Source organism: Cydia amplana, chromosome 24 (assembly GCF_948474715.1).
Source record: "Cydia amplana chromosome 24, ilCydAmpl1.1, whole genome shotgun sequence".
Classification (NCBI taxonomy): domain Eukaryota; kingdom Metazoa; phylum Arthropoda; class Insecta; order Lepidoptera; family Tortricidae; genus Cydia; species Cydia amplana.
The window spans coordinates 319,262-338,748 of record NC_086092.1 but is presented as its reverse complement, the minus strand read 5'-3'; the positions used below and the strand labels follow the sequence as shown (position 1 = coordinate 338,748).

The 19,487-nt window shown below is 39.9% G+C and overlaps 3 protein-coding genes across 5 annotated transcripts in view; 1 reads left to right on the top strand and 2 right to left on the bottom strand.

The window, feature by feature from the left end:
• LOC134659138 (protein ERGIC-53) overlaps window positions 1-19,487 on the top strand; it is a 250,244-nt gene that overhangs the window by 86,263 nt on the left and 144,494 nt on the right. The gene's annotated exons all lie outside the window — the stretch shown is intronic.
• LOC134658982 (centrosomal protein of 72 kDa) overlaps window positions 1-19,487 on the bottom strand; it is a 49,819-nt gene that overhangs the window by 7,558 nt on the left and 22,774 nt on the right. Inside the window, exons 2-9 of the mRNA XM_063514587.1 lie at window positions 8,764-8,829; window positions 7,948-8,115; window positions 7,426-7,564; window positions 7,266-7,358; window positions 7,105-7,197; window positions 6,564-6,761; window positions 1,310-1,375; window positions 333-443 (exon numbers count right to left, since the gene is read on the bottom strand). Of these exons, the coding sequence (XP_063370657.1) occupies window positions 333-443; window positions 1,310-1,375; window positions 6,564-6,761; window positions 7,105-7,197; window positions 7,266-7,358; window positions 7,426-7,564; window positions 7,948-8,115; window positions 8,764-8,829 (934 nt within the window). The remainder of the gene's footprint in view (window positions 1-332; window positions 444-1,309; window positions 1,376-6,563; window positions 6,762-7,104; window positions 7,198-7,265; window positions 7,359-7,425; window positions 7,565-7,947; window positions 8,116-8,763; window positions 8,830-19,487) is intronic.
• Window positions 1-19,487, bottom strand: part of LOC134659166 (small ribosomal subunit protein eS21) — a 50,802-nt gene that overhangs the window by 16,161 nt on the left and 15,154 nt on the right. The gene's annotated exons all lie outside the window — the stretch shown is intronic.

The following is a 19,487-nucleotide window of genomic DNA, read 5'->3' as shown; positions in this document are numbered from 1 at the left end:
TGTCGCAACTCGAGCGGCTTGGAAGGAAGTTATGTACCCAAAACCTTCTGTTTTATCGGCGGCGAAACCTTTGTCGCCATCGATACCAATATAAAAGTACGATGAAGCGTGGATCCATCTCAGACGTCTGCCCACTGTGACAACTGCGTAAAAACTGTCGCTATTCGGCGTGAAAATGGTTTTTAAACGCATGAAAATCTACCGTGTGAACACCCGACTGTTTGTACGTTTAAAATCGCATACGTGGAAAAACGTGCAGGACGTTGCCGTGTGAACCTAGCCTAAGCGTTGCACCTGCAGTCTACAGTGTAAACAGAGTAGTGTGAACTCACGTCGTAGTGCGAGCGCGTCATGGCGGCGCCGGCGCCGGCGGGGTGGGTGAGGCGCTCGTCGTCGGGCGACGCGCGCTGCGCCGGCGCACGCCGCGTGGGGGACAGCGGACACTACGACACAGACGTACGTTAGCTTTTTGGAATTTTAACTTAATTCCTCCTTTGTATTTTGCTACGCCAAATAAAATATCTAGTGTTTATAAAACGGCCCTTAACCTTCATTACCTATTTGTCAAATCGACACTTGCAGAATATGTATAAATTAATTAAACATAGTGCTATCCTTCATATGCAGGTGCCTTAAAATGGTGCACGACTTTACAACGAAGTTTATGGTGCGGAACTAATACCACTACAACAAAGATAGCGACGTAAGATGTTAGCCGTTAAATCACACAAGTAGGAAATAAAACAACCAAATCGTGAGCCCCAACCTGAGGTGTAGTTACAAATTGGTGCCGTGACCAGGATTTACCGAATACCAACGAAATAAGCATAGAGAAAATTATATAACCGTTTGCAAATATGGCGAGCAACTCGGTAAACTGAAGATGATGGAAGAATGGTGATCTAAAGGTGACAGTCCATTTCCAACCGCAGCTGCACTACTGTTCATTTTACTATGGAAATTGACAGTAACGGCGACGCGTTCAGTACCAGTAGTGCAGCCGCGGTCAGAAATGGAATGTTACCCTAAGCGTGTGATTCCCACCGTGCACCGTGTCGGCGCCACTGACAATCCAACCTCTAGACTGAGCTTAGGCCAATTCTTTCATGAAACCGATGCTGCCAAAAATACGGGGGTGCGGGGGGACGAGGTGAGCGAATCCCGTGCCGTGATTGGTCCGTTCAAAGACACGGACCAATCACGGCACGGGATTGACTCGAAGATGGAGTAACGCTACCCTATGTGTGGCAGAGGGGGTAGCGCGACTATGCTATGTCTAGAGATTGGATTGTCTGTGGTCGGCGCTCACCTGCGGGTCCCTGGGGTCGGGCCGCGGCGCGGGCTCGGGCGCCGCGCCCTCCGAGCAGTCGCTGCCCTGTCGCCAACGTGTCTCTCGGTTAGTCACACACACAGACACACACGTTCAATAATCTACGCGTATAAATACAGGTCGCAGACAAAATTAACCCCTAACTGCCGGCACATACAGTACGGTGAAGGAATTCGATTTCTGTACCATTTGATTTCTGTACCGGGATGATCCTGTTGGTTTTATTTAATAATGTTTATACTTAAACAAAAATCAATCATAATAATAATTATAATCAAATGTAATCGATATCGAGTTATACATTGAAATGTAGCAACACTGAGTTAATTTATTTTTACTCTGGTAATTCTCGTATACCCTCTCTTTGAACTTGAACGGACCTATACTTGCTTCCCAGTGTTTTACAAAAGATAAATCAATATAATTATCTAATCCGCATATAATCTTTTATTCCACGGCCCTTAAATAACAAAAGGTTATGTGTCCAGCATTTTAAAAGTAATAGTATGGTCGTTGTAAAAGTGTAAATATTAAAATCAGTGTAAAGTGAAAGTGTCATAGTAAAAAAATTGGTAACCGTTAACAATGGACAAGTTTAAACAAAAACGGAACATTAGGCCTTTCGATGGTGAAAAATATAGTATATGGAAATTTCGAATGCGATCGTTGCTCAGTGAATTAAATGTGATTGATGTTATTGACAACGAAATTCCTGAGGTTCAAAATGAGGACTGGGTGAGCAACAATCGAATGGCGAAGAACATTCTAGTTGAGTATTTATCTGATTCGTATATTGGATTTGTAAATGACACAATTACAGCCAAAGAAGTGTTTGAAAATCTTGATTCGTTGTATGAACGTAAAAGTTTAGCAACTCAATTGGCTTTACGAAAAAAACTGTTATGTTTAAAGCTACAAGGTGATATGTCCCTAGTAAAACATTTTACTTTATTTGATGATTTAATCACGGAGTTGATTGCGGCCGGGGCAAAATTAGACGAGACGGACAAGGTTGCGCATTTGTTGCTGACCCTGCCTGGATCATATGACGGCGTTATAACGGCTATTGAAACTTTGTCGGAAGATAGCTTGACTTTGGTTTTTGTCAAAACCAGGCTGTTAGATCATGAAGTTAAATTGAAAAACGAAGGAGGTGACACAAGTCTAAAAGTGTTACATGTTGAGAACAAAGGTGAAACAAGCAAAAAACGGAAATTTAGCGATGAAAATCCTAATCATAACTACCCTCGGCAAAATAATAAAAGGTTCAAAGGAAAGTTTAAATCGAAATTCGTGAAATGTCATCACTGTGGTCGCAAAGGACATACTAAGAACGATTGTTATTACTTCAAGAGGAACAACAACCAGCAAAATAACCCTGACAGGCCGAGAACAGTTCAAAATGTTCAGTTAAATCAAGCATCGACGTCAGATGATTTCTCTGGATTTGCATTTATGGCCGGCGAGCACCTGCAAGATAATAACGCAATCAAACTGACATTTTTATTGGACTCCGGTGCATCGGAACATCTTATAACCAGGGATGATTTTTTTAATACTTGCGAAATATTAAGTACACCTGTTAAAATGTCTATTGCTAAAACTAATACATTTATTTCAGCAACAAAACGAGGCCATATCAATGTCGTCAGCAATGTCGGTATTCCTGGTGTTTTGGAGAACGTGCTGTTCAGTCCGGAGGTGCCATACAACTTGCTGTCAGTCTCGAAGATGCAGAAGGCTGGCTGCAGAATAATATTCGAACCAGATGGTACCTGCTGCGTCATGAGGGATGGTGAGGTCATCATGAAAGGTAAATCTTCCCCGGGCAATGTAATTGTTGTAGATTTTGATCTGCCTGCTAGAATAAATCAGTCTGTTTCCCAAGTATGTCAAAGCAGTAATGATTCTTACAAATTATGGCACGAACGTTTAGGTCATATAAGTAAAACTAAATTCCTTGAAATAAAAGCAAATAATATGGTTGAAGACATGCAACAGATTGAAAAAGTAGTTCCAAATGACAACTTGTGCGAAGCTTGCATAAATGGAAAACAGGCGCGACTACCCTTTAATAAGGCTAAGGATAAAAGTTATGTTAAACGACCTTTATTTATTGTACACTCGGATGTCTGCGGTCCTATTACTCCACCGACAACTGACAACAAAAATTATTTTGTTTTGTTTGTTGATCAGTATACACATTATTGTGTCGTATATACACTAACATATAAATCAGACGTATTCTCAGCGTTTAAGGACTTTGTTGCAAAAAGTGAAGCAAAATTTAACCTCAAATTAGTAAATTTGTATTGTGACAACGGTGGAGAATATTTATCTACCGACATGAAAGATTTTTGCAAGGAAAAGGGTATAACTTATCATTTAACAGTACCTAGGACTCCACAGTTAAATGGTGTGTCGGAACGCATGGTGCGGACAATAACTGAAAAGGCTCGTTCTATGTTAACTGGTGCTAAATTGAATAAAAGTTTGTGGGGTGAAGCAGTACAAACTGCTGTACACTTAATCAATATAACACCAACAAGGGCTTTAAAACAGTCTAAAACACCATATGAGATGTGGCACGATAAAAAACCTAGTATCAAAACCCTTAAAGTGTTTGGTTCAACTGTGTTTGTCCATAATAAAACCGGTAAAACTAAATTTGATGATAAATCTTGGAAAGGCATATTGGTAGGTTACGAGCCAAACGGTTATAAGGTATGGAACACAGAATGCGAAAAGTGTGTTACTGTCAGGGATGTTGTGGTAGATGAGACGAATTTTCTTGTGTCCAGGCCAAGGCCAGAAGGGAGTAAAATTGAATATTCCCAGGACAAAACTGATAGTGCTTTTGTGCCAAAATCAGTATCGCAAACGTCTCAAGATACACACGTTCCTAAATCAACGTATTCGAAAGTTGATGAGCAAGGCAGGCCAAGTAAAATTCGCAGATTAAATTCCAATGAACCACTTGAACCTGAGATAAACTCTGATACACCCGAGACACCTGTAAATAGTGATGAGTCGAACCCGAGTGCACCTAGGCGAAGTGATAGGCTTAAAGGTCGTACGCCTGTGTCATATAATGAAATTGATGACGATTATTTGTATAGTGTACAGTCGATCACAAGTAAAGTACCAAAAACATTTCATGAAATTAAAACCCTTGATGATAGGCCTCAGTGGGAGAAGGCAGTTAGGGACGAATTAAATTCATTAAAAATTAATGATACGTGGACACTTGTACCACGACCCGCGAATAAAAACATAGTTGATTGTAAATGGATTTTTACGATTAAAAGTGACGGATTTGGAAAGCCTTTAAGGTATAAAGCTCGTCTGGTAGCTCGAGGTTTTAGCCAAGAATACTTGACTGACTATAATGAAACGTTTGCACCTGTTGCTAGAATTGCTAGTTTTCGATTTATAATTAGTTTCGCTAATCAAAATAACTTGTTAATTCATCATATGGATGTTAAAACAGCCTTTTTAAATGGAACTCTAAAAGAAGAAATATATATGAAAGTTCCAGACGGTGTTTTAAATAAAAATGATTACGTGTGCAAATTAAACAAAGCTTAAACAGGCAGCGAGATGTTGGTTCGAGATCTTCGAGCAATCACTTAAGGAAAAAGGCTTTCAAAATTCGTCAGTCGATAGATGTATATATATTTTAGATAAAGGAGACATTAACAAAAATATTTACGTTGTACTGTATGTTGATGATTTGGTTATAGTGTGTGCCGATATTCAAACAATGAATGATTTTAAAAATTACTTAAAAACTAAGTTTGAAATGACGGATCTTGAGGACATCTAATTCTTTCTCGGTATAAAAGTAACACGGTACAGTGACACTATTACCTTAGACCAAAGTGCATACATCCAAACTATACTAAGTAAATTTAACATGAGTGAATGTAATCCCGTGTCTACCCCCACTGAAGCAAAACTTAACTATGAGGCATTAAACTCAAAAATAAATTATGATGCCCCTTGTCGTAACCTTATAGGATGCTTAATGTATCTAATGTTATGTACACGACCTGATTTGAGTGCTTCAGTTAATATACTAAGTCGGTATACAAATAATAATAATCAAGAATTGTGGCAATGTTTAAAAAGGGTACTTAGGTATATAAAAGGTACTATGGATTTAAAATTAACCTACAAAAGAGGTAGCTATAAAAACCTTTTAAGTGGGTATGCCGACTCTGATTGGGGAGGCAGTGATAATTGTGATAGAAGAAGTACTACTGGTTATGTATTTCAATTATTTGAGCAATGCACAATTACTTGGTGTACAAAGAGACAGGTTTCAGTAGCAGCATCATCTACTGAAGCTGAATATATGGCTTTATATGAAGCAGTTAAAGAAGCATTATGGCTTAAGTCTCTTGCAAACAGTATTAATTTAAAAATTACTGACCCAATCATTATATTTGAAGACAACAACGGATGTATAAGTATAGCAAATAATCCAACTTGCCATAAAAGGTCAAAACATATTGACATCAAATATCATTTCTCAAGGGAACAAATTCAAAATAATGTAATAAAATTAGTGTATGTTCCTACAGGTGATCAATTGGCCGATGTATTGACGAAGCCGTTGCCTGCAGTTACTTTTCAAAAGATGAGAAGCAGGATGGGTCTTGAATAAGTAATTATTGGAATGATTGTAAATTGTGTTGAAAATATTTTCTGTGATGATCATGAAAATAATGTGAATTTGATTAATTAATTGATGCAAATGGTCTGATTAGGTTTTACTGGGTTTTCCCTAATCCTTGCAACGAATGTTGGATCATAATGTAATTAATATATTTCCCAGCATACACTCGGAAGTAATATATGGTCTCTGAATTAATGCTACATGTATGTAAATAGGTGATTCATTTTTGAGGGGGCGTGTTGGTTTTATTTAATAATGTTTATACTTAAACAAAAATCAATCATAATAATAATTATAATCAAATGTAATCGATATCGAGTTATACATTGAAATGTAGCAACACTGAGTTAATTTATTTTTACTCTGGTAATTCTCGTATACCCTCTCTTTGAACTTGAACGGACCTATACTTGCTTCCCAGTGTTTTACAAAAGATAAATCAATATAATTATCTAATCCGCATATAATCTTTTATTCCACGGCCCTTAAATAACAAAAGATCCAGGTACTCGGGCCCGGCCTGTGGTCCCGGTACTGGGGTCCGTCACTTACTTGCTCGTGCCTCTGGTCCCGGTAGGCCTCCTGCTCGTGTCTGCTGTGATGGTCCCGGTAGTCGGGCTCCGGCCTGTGGTCCCGGTACTCGGGTTCGTGCTTGTGGTAGTCGTCCCGCTCGGGGCTGGAGTCGCTGGAGCGCGCGCGGGTGGCGCGCCGCGCGCTGCCGCCGCTCCGCACGCTCTCCGCGTAAGTTTCCTGAAATTACAAGATACATTAAAAAAAATCGGTAGCTTATTTGGTACATCAGCTGTGAGTTCTAACCCTAGAGAATTTGAGTCACGCCCACGCCCGCGCACGCACGCACGCGCGGTGAAAATTTTTGCATTGTTTCTTTGTTTCAAAAGTTGGAGTCAACAGCTCTGCTGATTATTTGGGATTTTAACTGCTAAGTATTCTTCATCATCTGAGTCAATGCGCGACCCTCGGCGCTGCGCCTGCTCCAACTCCTCTTGTTGCACGACGACATTCAACTATCGATAAACTTCACTAGTTATAACCCTTATTGCAATGGGATAGAGTTCACTAATAGTCAGTATACCTGTTGTTGTGGGTATCCTTCATCGTCCGAGTCAATGAGCGACCCTCGGCGCTGCGCCTCCTCCAACTCCTCTTGTTGCACGACGACATTCAACTATCGATAAACTTCACTAGTTATAACCCTTATTGCAATGGGATAGAGTTCACTAATAGTCAGTATACCTGTTGTTGTGGGTATCCTTCGTCATCCGAGTCAATGAGCGACCTTTGGCGCTGCGCCTCCTCCAACTCCTCTTGTTGCACGACGACATTCAACTATCGATAAACTTCACTAGTTATACCCTTATTGCAATGGGATAGAGTTCACTAATAGTCAGTATACCTGTTGTTGTGGGTATCCTTCATCGTCCGAGTCGATGAGCGACCCTCGGCGCTGCGCCTCCTCCAACTCCTCTTGTTGCACGTCCACATTGTCGAGCTTCTCTAGCCGCGGCAGGTTACGGAGTACCGTTAGTCGATATCTGAAACACAGCAGTCGATTTTGTCACAAGGGAGCAAAATTATATATTCACGGCAACATTCCCTCCTCAATCCTGAACGAAGCGAAAGATTCTATTATAGAATCTAGAGCGCAGCGCCATAACTGAACTCACTGTGGGTGGTGTGTGTTCATGTGTTGGGGTTCTCATCGAGCCAGAGCGAAGTGAGTGCTGGGAGATGCCGCAAATGTCTTGATCTCCCGCAGATCTTTTACCTCGTTCTTGCGGACATAATAATGTTCTGGTAATAATGGTAGGACCGTAATGTGTAGGTGTCTTGCTTGTTGAAAGGATGTAAGCTAGGGTGGGGTTGTTACAATATGGTGCCGTGACCAAGATTAATCAACATTAATAAGTGAACTCACTGTGGGTGGTGTGTGCAGGGGTTCTCATCGAGCCAGAGCGAGGTGAGTGCTGGAAGGTGTCTAAGATGCCTGATCTCCCGCAGGTCTTTGATCTCGTTCTTGCGGACGTACAGCTCCCGCAGCAGTCGGCAGCCGGCGAAGTCCTGGAGGCTGCGGATCTTGTTTATGCTGGAAACAAAAACATTTTTTTAAAATCTACTTTAAAAAAATCCTCTGAAGGTCAGGAGCAAGTAGCAAGAGCAGTGACTGGTTTATACATTTTCGTTTGTTCGTGTTTGTTTACACTTTGCCGGCATCAGTAGCATAGCATCAGCAAGGTGTAAATTCTTACTGCCATCAAGCATGGAATTTACCGTCAATGGGCCTGTGAGTATATCTTTATCCTTATATCTTTACATGAAGGTTCACGAAATCCCAGTTAACTGTGGCGGATGGGACATGGTAGGATTGGTAGGGCAATTGGCAGTCGTATTTCACTCAATTGTTCGGACGCGCTCCGCTCACGGTTGCTACGAGAAATAAATAAATAATAATATTACCTATTTTTCTGGTCTGAGCTCACCAGTGCTATCAGTTTCCGTCGTAGGCAAGGCTGAGCCACTTGGAGCGTGGAGGTACATTGCCTAACGCCTTTCTTGTCTGCAACCCTAGACCTTCTGTACAGTAGGGCTAACAGTCTGAGCTTCCGTTGTTGCGTGCGTGAGGTGGCAACAGGCAAGGCTGAGCGTTTCGGAGCGTAGAGCGGAAAGCGTTGCCCAATCATAAGCAGGCTCTTGGTCAATAGGCAAGGTTTGCGGATTTTACTAATATTCTTACCTGAAGGCTAGAACCTCAACGTTTGGCATCCGCCGCAGTAGACTGACGTCACCTAGCTCCGCGCCCCTGTAACAAACAAGTCATATTGTAATTATTGTAAATGTGAGGATATGGATATTATGGATATATATGTAGGTACATTTATTAGAAGATTACGTCGACGTTTAAAAATAAACTTGTGTAGGTAATTAACTGTATTGTCATATCATATGCGAATCAATCGACCTAACACGGAAACGGAAATCATGATGTATCACTCAGTCAAGGTCAAGGACCAATGATTCAAAACAATCACCCGAAACGAACATCACTCAAACAGAATACCTCAAATCGGAACCCTATGACATGCCGCATAAAGTCCAAAACACAACGCGCGGTTGATGTTGCTATTACATCAATGACAATCAATACGATAAGCATTTAATAAAACAATAACGCCTTTGGTGATCTAACTGGTTCAAATATAGACTCTAACCATATTAATATAAAGTTGATATTTTAACACGTTTAGTATAACAGATAACAGGGGGCCTACTGCGAACACCGAAGTTTGAAAATTGCGGGAAGCTTTAAGTCTAATTAAAGCGTAATAAAAGTAACAGAAAATTGCCCGCAATTAGCTAACTTTGATATTTGTAGACAGATGACTAAGCATTCGTGAACCTTATTGCCAAGAATTAAGGTGTATAAAAGACGAGTTAATAGTGTCGCTGTAAAAACGTTCGTGGCTGTGATGCAATTGATATTCAATATGCGTGTGCTGACTCTTTAGGAACACTTTCCCACGATATTTTGATAATTATGCAGAATAGTGGATAATATCGAGTCGAGTTAGCATATTAATGGTTCTGCGGTTTCGACACCTAGTTTTTAGGGTTCCGTACCCAAAGGGTAAAAACGGGACCCTATTACTAAGACTCCGCTGTCCGTCCGTCCGTGCGTCTGTCACCAGGCTGTATCTCACGAACCGTGATAGCTAGACAGTTGAAATTTTCACAGATGATGTATTTCTGTTGCCGCTATAACAACAAATACTAAAAACAAAATAAAATTAAGATTTAAGTAGGGCTCCCATACAACAAACGTGACTTTTGACCGAAGTTAAGCAACGTCGGGCGGGGTCAGTACTTGGATGGGTGACCGTTTTTTTGCTTGTTTTTTGTTGATGGTGCGGAACCCTCCGTGCGCGAGTCCGACTCGTACTTGGCCGGTTTTTTTGAAGAGTTTTATCTTAAGAAGAGATCTATGTATGTGGGCGTAGATATTGACTCTAGATAGCGGACTGCTGTGGCTAGGAATTTCGGTTCTGTTTGTGAGAATATGTCAAGAGTGGGATTATGTAAAATAATGTTATTCATATGGTTAATTGCGACATATAGAGGACTTTTTAGAGAGCTCATAATACCTATTGTCACTGTGACAAGGTACACAATGGGTCCGAAATTAAAATATTTGACTGTACATAAATAATAAGTAATTATACATGACATGCCTCAAGTAAACAACCTAACATGCATTATGCGCGATTACATCACGGCCATCACTCACTTACGTAGGTATCATATCACGTCACATCACATCAACTGGAAACGTAACTCCACCCAGCACTCATACAATATCCGCCATTTTGTAACCGAAGCCGGATAATAAGCGGTTTCACTTTCGCGGAGTCAACAACCGAAACAGACACACGAAAGGTCATAACATTACACATCTATGTTGGTTGAACATGAATTTTAGTGCGTTCAGATTAACGTTTATTTTACTACAAACACACACAACTACGCGGCCTTTCTCAAAAAGACCTTATTTAACCTATGTTTAAGGTTACTTTTGCTACCTACCTACGCTATCCTTATCGAACTATTAAATGTCATATGCTCAATTGCTCATATGCAGCTATCACCTATGTACAGTTGCCATAAATATATCGGAGCGGCTAAGTTGTTCATTTCATACAAAAATATGTCAGGTACCTATCCTTTGACTTAATAAGTATCAGAACAAGCAGTTTAGCATGCAGTCAGTCGTTCACGATGACGTGATGGTCGAGATGACGGTAACTCATCTCGCAACTCAGACAATGGTCAGTTACGACACTTACGACATTTTGCGTCGTTTGCGATAGTGTTTGTTTAGCGTGGTTTGGCATAGAAACAAGAAGACTCACTTTTAGAGTTAGACTGATGTGTGACTTACATAATTAGTGACCATTACATCTACTTTTGCGCATTTCGTGTAAGATGTTATTGCAGGATTTGCAGGTGAGGTGAGAGGTGACCATACATTTTCACATATGTATGACAAAAGCAATGAATCAATATAAATAGCCCCTTGTAATATTCACTCCCTTAATCGAAATATACACAGGACTGTCTTGCCATATTTGGTCAATAGCCTCACCCTGCCAGCGTCGCGTGACCCCGCCGCACCCACCGCAAAAACAACTCTACACCACAATCAATAACACTCAAATTACATTACACCTAATAACATCACCGCACCCAATGCAAAATGCATTGAAGACCAAACAAGACCCAATTGAATTCCAACCTTAACTTTCTAGAAATCAGATTCAAAATAGAACAGTTAGATTAATCGCTTCCTTTTGTTTTTTACGAGTAATTACAACCTATCGATCTGTCAATGGAAATTGAACCGTATTAAGTAATCGTGTTAGGGTGTTATTTGCAGTGTCAAGTGGTGAAGGGTGCGTGTCAGGTAGGGTCGCCATGATTCATGAGTTCCGCGAGGCGCTCCTCAAACTAATGGCGCTTTGATAAGTTTCGAACAGCAACAAGTTTTCACGTTTTCGAACGCTTGAAACTTTTTCGTATTTTAGTGGATAATTTACACTCCAAATTACCGAATTAACACTTATTATTTAAATAACAATATCTGATAAAACAACAAATGTAGCTTTTATGACTCTCATCAAAGTTGCTTATAAAATAGATTATAGTTTGATTTATTCGGTTTGCGTAAAAAGTTGAGACTTATTTTCTACATATTATCTATTATCTATAGGTCCTTATTAAAATATTAAATTAGATTACCAAAGCGGCCGCCGGGCTTCTTTAGGATGCAAATGTAAAAATGTTGGGAAAACGCTAAAATGAGAACAGGTTAAGCCACGGACAGTAGAACAGTGGAGGGACATTACTCCTGTTAGGTACGGTACCAAAACCTACAAAAATCTAGGAAACATTAGAAAAGATAGTAAAAGTAATTGACAAAGTCCTTACAAATACACATGTTGTTATTGGAAAACACGACTTCGTTCTTGACCCGTATCGAGCGGGGGTGATGCGTCAAAAACCGAAATAGCTCGGCAAATGTACACAATCGATATTTCTTAGACGGGGACGCCACTTGGGTAGAATATGTAAGTGCGCGGAACTTTTGACCGAGCGTTAGCGAAGGTGTCCGTTTCAGCTCGGGCAAAAATGCTTTCGTACGTCCGGATGTTCTAAGCTCCTTTGCAGGTCACATTTCTCAACCGATTCCTGTGAAATTTTGTGAGCAGGTTCCGTATAGTTAGTTAAAAAATTTATGTCGTTTCGTTTTTGGGAAAATGTTCGAAATGGTGGTAATATTACAAACAGCAAATTTCGTTAACATCTGCTTCTTCTATTGGTCGAATATACAATTGAGACAAATAATTCAATTTGGATTTTTGATGTTTGTGGTAGGCCCTGAGACTCCTCAGTCTATTGCGGAGTAGTTTGATAATATAGTCTGTTTAGCACGTAGTGAATATGTTAGCCACATATGGATAAGCAGTTCAAGCGCACATTGGGTGCGCCTGTATACGTAGCGTGCAACCGACCGACCTCGCCTCGTTACAAGCCTTTCCCTAGTAGTTGAAACGTATAAATCCTTTATATAGTTATATAGATACTACGTCCAGAAAAAAGGTACTCACATGTGTTATAAAAGTTATAAAACCAAAGCAAACTCGATGGCAACCTAACGTCAACTGGTATAAATAAATAAATAAAAATAAATAAATATTATAGGACATTATTACACAAATTGACTAAGCCCCACGGTAAGCTCAAGAAAGCTTGTGTTGTGGGTACTCAGACAACGATATATATAATATACAAATACTTAAATACATAGAAAACAACCATGACTCAGGAACAAATATCTGTGCTCATCACACAAATAAATGCCTTTACTGGGATTCGAACCCAGGACCGCGGCTTAACAGGCAGGGTCACTACCCACTAGGCTAGACCGGTGGTATAGAGCCAACGATGGGTGACTGGCTAGAGACCGATCACACCAGATGCAGTGAGGAGGATAAAATTTTATTATTGCTTCTCTATTGCTCCGTGCTCGTATATGTAAGAGCGGTTAATATAGATAGCGACATTTCTATGTTCACGGTAGACACTTTGTCCACAAGTAGGTGCATGATTTAGAAGCCAGGCGGCGCACAACTAGAGTTCGACCTGGACGACGTGCTGAGGACTTGTAATACAAGCGGATGTCACCTTTTGACAGTTTTTGTTAGAAAGGGACTTCCACTTGTATTACACGTTACAAGCTTTTGAGAAACGGGCCCCTGCTGGTTATAAATTACAATTATATCGAAGGTGTGCTGAACTAACGGTTAGGAGAAGAAAATGAAATACTGGTAGAGAATACCTTATGGCATTAAGTTCGCCTTTTCGACACATTTACTGTTCAGGACAAGTCTGAACATAGCTTATAAAATATTGTATGTTTAACCTTAGTGTTAATATTTGTTGCTTGCAACATTTTAGGATAAGTTTGGTCTGTGGCGCGCTGTCAGCGCTCTCTTCATTCTGTGCCATAACTGATGTAGTAGCTTTTAAAAATTAGCTTTCAATAAAAGTTGATTATTATATAAATCTAATCGCATTTTGATTCAAACATGCGATCTTGGTCCTTCGCGGTTTAAAAAAAGTTTAGAATCAGTGGTTCGGTGGTTATACTACGAGCTTCGCTTGCTGGCAGGGCGAACGTGACTTGCTATATCTTGTCGCCGCCCGCCGCAACCTCGTCCAACCCATAGCTTGGACGAAGCTATCATTGTGATTTTGGTTGATATTATCCCGAAATCGTTTATTTCCGTGCTGCAACGATCATTGCGAAAGTTCCCGTTCGTCGGCACAAAGGAATTTTTGTGCAAGTACCGGCAGATTTGTATGAGCGGTACATCGAGAACATTTTGACAGATTGTCAACTCAGGTGGGACTAGATTGTAAGGTTGGTAGTACGGAACGTCGTCATCGGTGCGTGTGTGGCTGCCTTTTCAGAGTTGGCGGTAAAAGTGACAAGTGGCTGTCACAGTGACGTCTGTCAATCGGAATTTTCTTCACGGTGTGTGCAACTGCATAACATACTGTTATTATACTTTTCAACTGCAATTTTTAACAAGTTTCTTGTACCAAAGTGCGGGTTTGTGCTTAAATAGTGTTTCCAGTTATATTGAGCGTTTGTTTTATGAAATACGGCAATGGCGGAGCTCAAGAAGTTAAAAATTATGCGCGGCCAAGTTAAGGCGTCTATGACTCGCATCGAGCAGTTTGTCAACGACCCCAATAGTTTAAATTCCGCCTCGTTGGAGTCCTTGGAGGCTCGTAAGGAAAAACTAGCCTCGTCCCTCAAAGATTATGAGGCAATCCAACTTGATATATTGAACCTTGATGACAAGGACACAGAGGATGCAGGTGACTTTGAGAACCGCTACTTTAGCACGATAGCTAAGATTAATGAGACTCTCAGGTCTCTACGAGGGTCAGATACAGTTCAAGCTGCTGGAGTTTCTTCTTCGAAGTTGCCACATGTTGACATACCAGTGTACAACGGTAAGGACTTTACCCTATTCAAACCCTTTTATGAAATGTTCATAGCAGTGATTGATAAGAACAAAACATTATCAGATGTACAGAAGTTGTTTTACTTAAGAAAGTTTTTGTCTGATGAAGCGCTATCTGTCATTGTAAATTTGCCTTTAGTCAATGCCTCATATCCAGAGGCATTAGAGCTATTAAAAAAGCGTTATGACAATAAGTCCAGGCTTATCATAAGCCATATACATGTTATCTTAGACATCCCATGCATGGCTAAGGGAACTGCGGCCTCTATAAGGTCATTTGTATCACAAGTGCAGCAGCAGCTGCATGCACTTAAAAACTTAAAGGAACCTGTTGATAAATGGGATATGTTGCTCATTTCAATATTATCCAGAAAGCTAGATCAATATACTAGCCGGGCTTTCCATTTAGAGAGAGACCCACAAGTTCCTCCAACAATGTCGGAGTTTATTGAATTTTTAGAAAGGCGTGCTATGGCGCTAGAGGATAGTTTGCCTCAAAAGATTACCCTAAATGAGAATGTAGGTACTCTTAAATTCAAATCTTACCCCAAGGTTGCTAATGTTGTAGCATCATTACCTGGTTGTAAATTTTGTACTAAACCTGGCCATGCAATCTATAATTGTGTAAAATTTCAGGAAGCCTCCTTCGAGGACCGCTTGGCTTTTGTGCAAGAGAAGAAGCTGTGTACAGTTTGTATAAACTCTCACGCTGATAAACCTTGTAAGTACAAGTTTAAATGTAAAATATGTAAAGGTCATCATAATACCCTTTTGCATACTGAGGATGAGTCAGATGCCAAGCAATCAGCGGCAGCATCTATTGTTTTGACATGTGTCAAGAAAGCATCTTATAAAAAAGTATTACCTACAGTAAAGGTTAAGATAGTTGATAAATTTGGCCGGGATGTTTATTGCCGTGCATTGCTTGACACCGCCTCAAGTGAATCTTTTGCCACAACTTCTCTTGTAGAAAGGCTAGGTATTGCCACTGAGGCAGAATGTGTAAATATAATTGGGGTCAATAAACAGACCTCCACTATGGACAGGTCAGTAATTATTCCTGTGGAGTCTTGTCAATATGAAGATGTTAAGTTTAATGTTGACTGTCATGTTGTTGATGATGTAACGGCACATTTGCCACCACAATATATTGATTGTTCAAATCTGAAATTTCCAAGCCATGTCAAACTTTCTAATGAAAACTTTAATGCACCATCAGAAATTTCATTGCTATTAGCAAGCGATATTTATTTTGAATCATTATTAAATGATTGTATCAAATTGCCTGAGGGGCTTGTCTTGCAAAGCACCTTATTTGGCTATGTTGTCGGTGGCAAGATAAACCAATCTGGCAATATCTCAAACACTGCTTTAGTAACAAATTTTGCTATTAGCGACAGTACAAAATTAGAAAATGTTATGAGTCAATTTTGGCTAGCCGAAAAGGTGCCAGAACCCCAACAAAAGGTTTCTGATGAATATGAAAAGGCTGAAAAAATATTTCAGGAGTCTGTTACTCTGAATAATAACAAATTTCAGGTAGACATTCCGTTAAAACACCCCTTAGGTGAGCTAAATTTGGGTAACTCCTTTTCGGCTGCCTTACAAAGATTTTACTCGATAGAGAGAAAATTTATGAAAAATGTAGAGTTGCTAGAGCAGTATAAAAAATTTATTGATGAATTTGTTGAAATGGGACATGCTAGGGAGGTCAATATTAACTCTTATGACATGTTGAATGGACCAGTAAGCTTTCTAGCGCATCATCCTGTTTTCAACGAGGCCAGCAAAAGCACAAAGCTTCGTGTTGTGATGGACGGAAGCATGAAATCCAAAAATAAGCTGTCTGTCAATGATGTCATGCTGAATGGACCTGTGGTGCAGGGTGTAGTGTTGAGTCGCTCACTCGTGAGGCACCTCATTTGTACCACTCATTTTGTTAATTTGTCGCAGTACTTCGTACCGCAAAAAGTCTTACTTCACTCCTCTATTCATTTTACTTGATTCTAAAATTATCTTTCTCCTAAAAGTTCTATTCTTAACCTCCAGAATTGCACTCCAATTAAATGTTACTATTTATTTATTTATAAAGGAAGTGATGAATATATAAATATGTATATACTTACATTAAATATTTTTGTCGCCGTTGGAATTAATGGAATAGTCGACGCTGAAAATATGCTAGTACCTCACCTCATTTGAAGTAAGACATTGTAACACCTCATTTTAGAAAATGAGGTACTCATACAAACTCATTTTAAATTGATGTCCTACCCATCACTAGCAGGGTGAGCTTTTTGACATATTAATTTTGTTTCGGACCTATTTATTCACCTTGATATGTGATGTTCAAAAAATGTTTAGGTGCATTTTTGTCAGCCCTGAACATAGATGCCTTCAAAATATCCTCTGGCGGGACAGTCCTAGCCAGCCAATCCGCTGCCTTCAGCTTCAGACAGTTACATATGGCCTAAAGAGCTCTACATTTCTAGCTACTCGGTGTTTGATAGAGCTTGTAAAATTATTTGGACATGATTACCCGCTTGCGTCTCAAGCCATTTTAAATAATACATATGTAGATGATGTCATAGCTGGTTCAGATGATATTAATGATCTTTACCAACTTAAAAATGAGTTGATTGAGTTATTTAAATTAGGTAATTTTAAATTACATAAATGGTGCTCTAGCTACCCAGCTGTTTTGGACGATTTGCCAGAGAATTTGAAGTACTTTGAGCAAATAAATCTAGATTCAAGTAATGTGATAAAAACTTTAGGTCTGAAGTACGATATTACTTCAGACACCTTAACATTTGAGTGTCCCCCCTATGATGAGGATAGCAATCATACTAAAAGAACAGTTCTTTCATTTATTGGAAAATGTTATGATCCGTTAGGTCTCATAGCTCCTATCATAGTTTCAGCAAAAATATTTATGCAGGTTTTGTGGTCTATGCCCTTGGGCTGGGACACAGCTTTACCAGATGCTGAACTTAAGGCATGGAAAACATTTCTTGCTAATTTAAAAATGATGGGTAGAGTCTCTTTGCCTAGGTTAGTGCATAGTCACGAATGCGAGTTGGTAGAGTTAGTGGGTTATGCAGATGCGTCTTTCAAAGCTTTCGGTTGCTGCATTTATGTAAGAATTTTTAAATCGGACGGAAGTGTAGAGTCGAGTTTGCTTTGTGCCAAGTCAAAAGTGGCCCCACTGGCTAAAAGCCTTACTATACCGCAACTGGAACTTAACAGCGCTCTACTATTGGCACAGCTGGCATCTAGAGTCAGCGAAAAGCTAAAAGCTAGATTTGCGCATAATACATATTTATATAGTGACTCACAAATAGTTTTGTGTTGGCTCAAGTCTACAAAAACAAAGGTCAATACTTATGTTAATAATAGGGTGAAGAAAATTCTAGAACTCACAAATCAGGATCAGTGGTCCTATGTAAAGTCATGTGACAATCCCGCGGATTTGGTTTCCCGCGGAGTGGAGCCCCAAAGCTTGCAAGGAAAGCAATTGTGGTGGCACGGCCCTGAATATTTGTCACACAGGGATTATTTGCACCCTGCATTTGATAACAAGGCTCTCAGTCAGGACTTACATGATAAGCATTTTGATGTTAATATTAACGAAGGTTTATCTTGCAATGTTAGTCAGCGGGATGATTCATTCACGCACCTCTTTGAGAAATATTCTAGTCTACATAGGCTTCAAAATGTTATAGCGTATATTTATCGCTTTTATAAAAATGCTTCAAAGTCAGGTGATAGATATGACTCTACATTGCTAACCCCTAAAGAGCTTCAAGAAGCGTTACTTGTCATAATAAAAAATGTGCAAAGGAAACATTTTTCTAACGAAATAGAAACATTGCTATCGGGTAGGTCTCTTAAATCAGGGATAGCAGATTTACATCCTTTCGTGGACCAGCGTGGTGTCCTTCGCGTGGGCGGCAGGCTGCAAAATGCAGACATTTCGCAAGCTAGAAAGCATCCGCCTATTCTCCCGAAAGGGTCATTTTTTACTTCGTTATTGATTAAAACGGAGCACTTGCGTCTTTTGCATGTGGGTGCCAGAGCCGTTCTGAGTTCCTTGGCTCAAAAATATTGGATAATTAATGGTATTAGGGAGGTAAAGAAGGTAGTGAACAAGTGTGTCACATGCTTGCGTCTGAAGGCTGAAGCTGCAAAGCAGCTGATGGGTTCTCTGCCTGTAGAGAGGATTACAGCTAGTAGAGCTTTCCAGCATGTTGGAATTGATTTTTGTGGTCCATTTAGCACGAAAGTTGCCAGAATACGAAAACCTCTTGTTACAAAAAGCTATATTGCCCTTTTTGTATGTTTCGCTACAAAGGCAATACACGTAGAGCTAGTGTCGAACCTAACAACTGAAACCTTCCTAGCATGTCTCGATCGTTTCATATCTAGACGTGGCATGCCCACTGTTATCTATTGTGATAATGCTAAAACTTTTAAAGGTGCTGCAAACCAGCTCAAAGAATTGTATGATTTACAATGTTCAAATGAACATAGAGATTCTGTGTATCGATATTGTAATAAGAAATATATTTCATTCAAGTTTATACCAAGCTATGCGCCTCAATTTGGAGGCCTCTGGGAAGCCGGAGTCAAGAGTGTCAAATTCCATTTAAAACGTGTGGTTGGAAATCATTGTTTAACGTTTGAGGAACTTTACTCGGCGATCGTTCAATTTGAAGGGGTCTTGAACTCGAGACCCTTGCTATCCTTGGATCCTAATGAGGGCAAATACTTGACACCAGGTCATTTTCTTATTGGTACGGCGATAACAAGTTACCCAGATGTTGATTTAACTGAAGTCCCAGTTAATCGCTTAAGAAAGTTTTGGGGC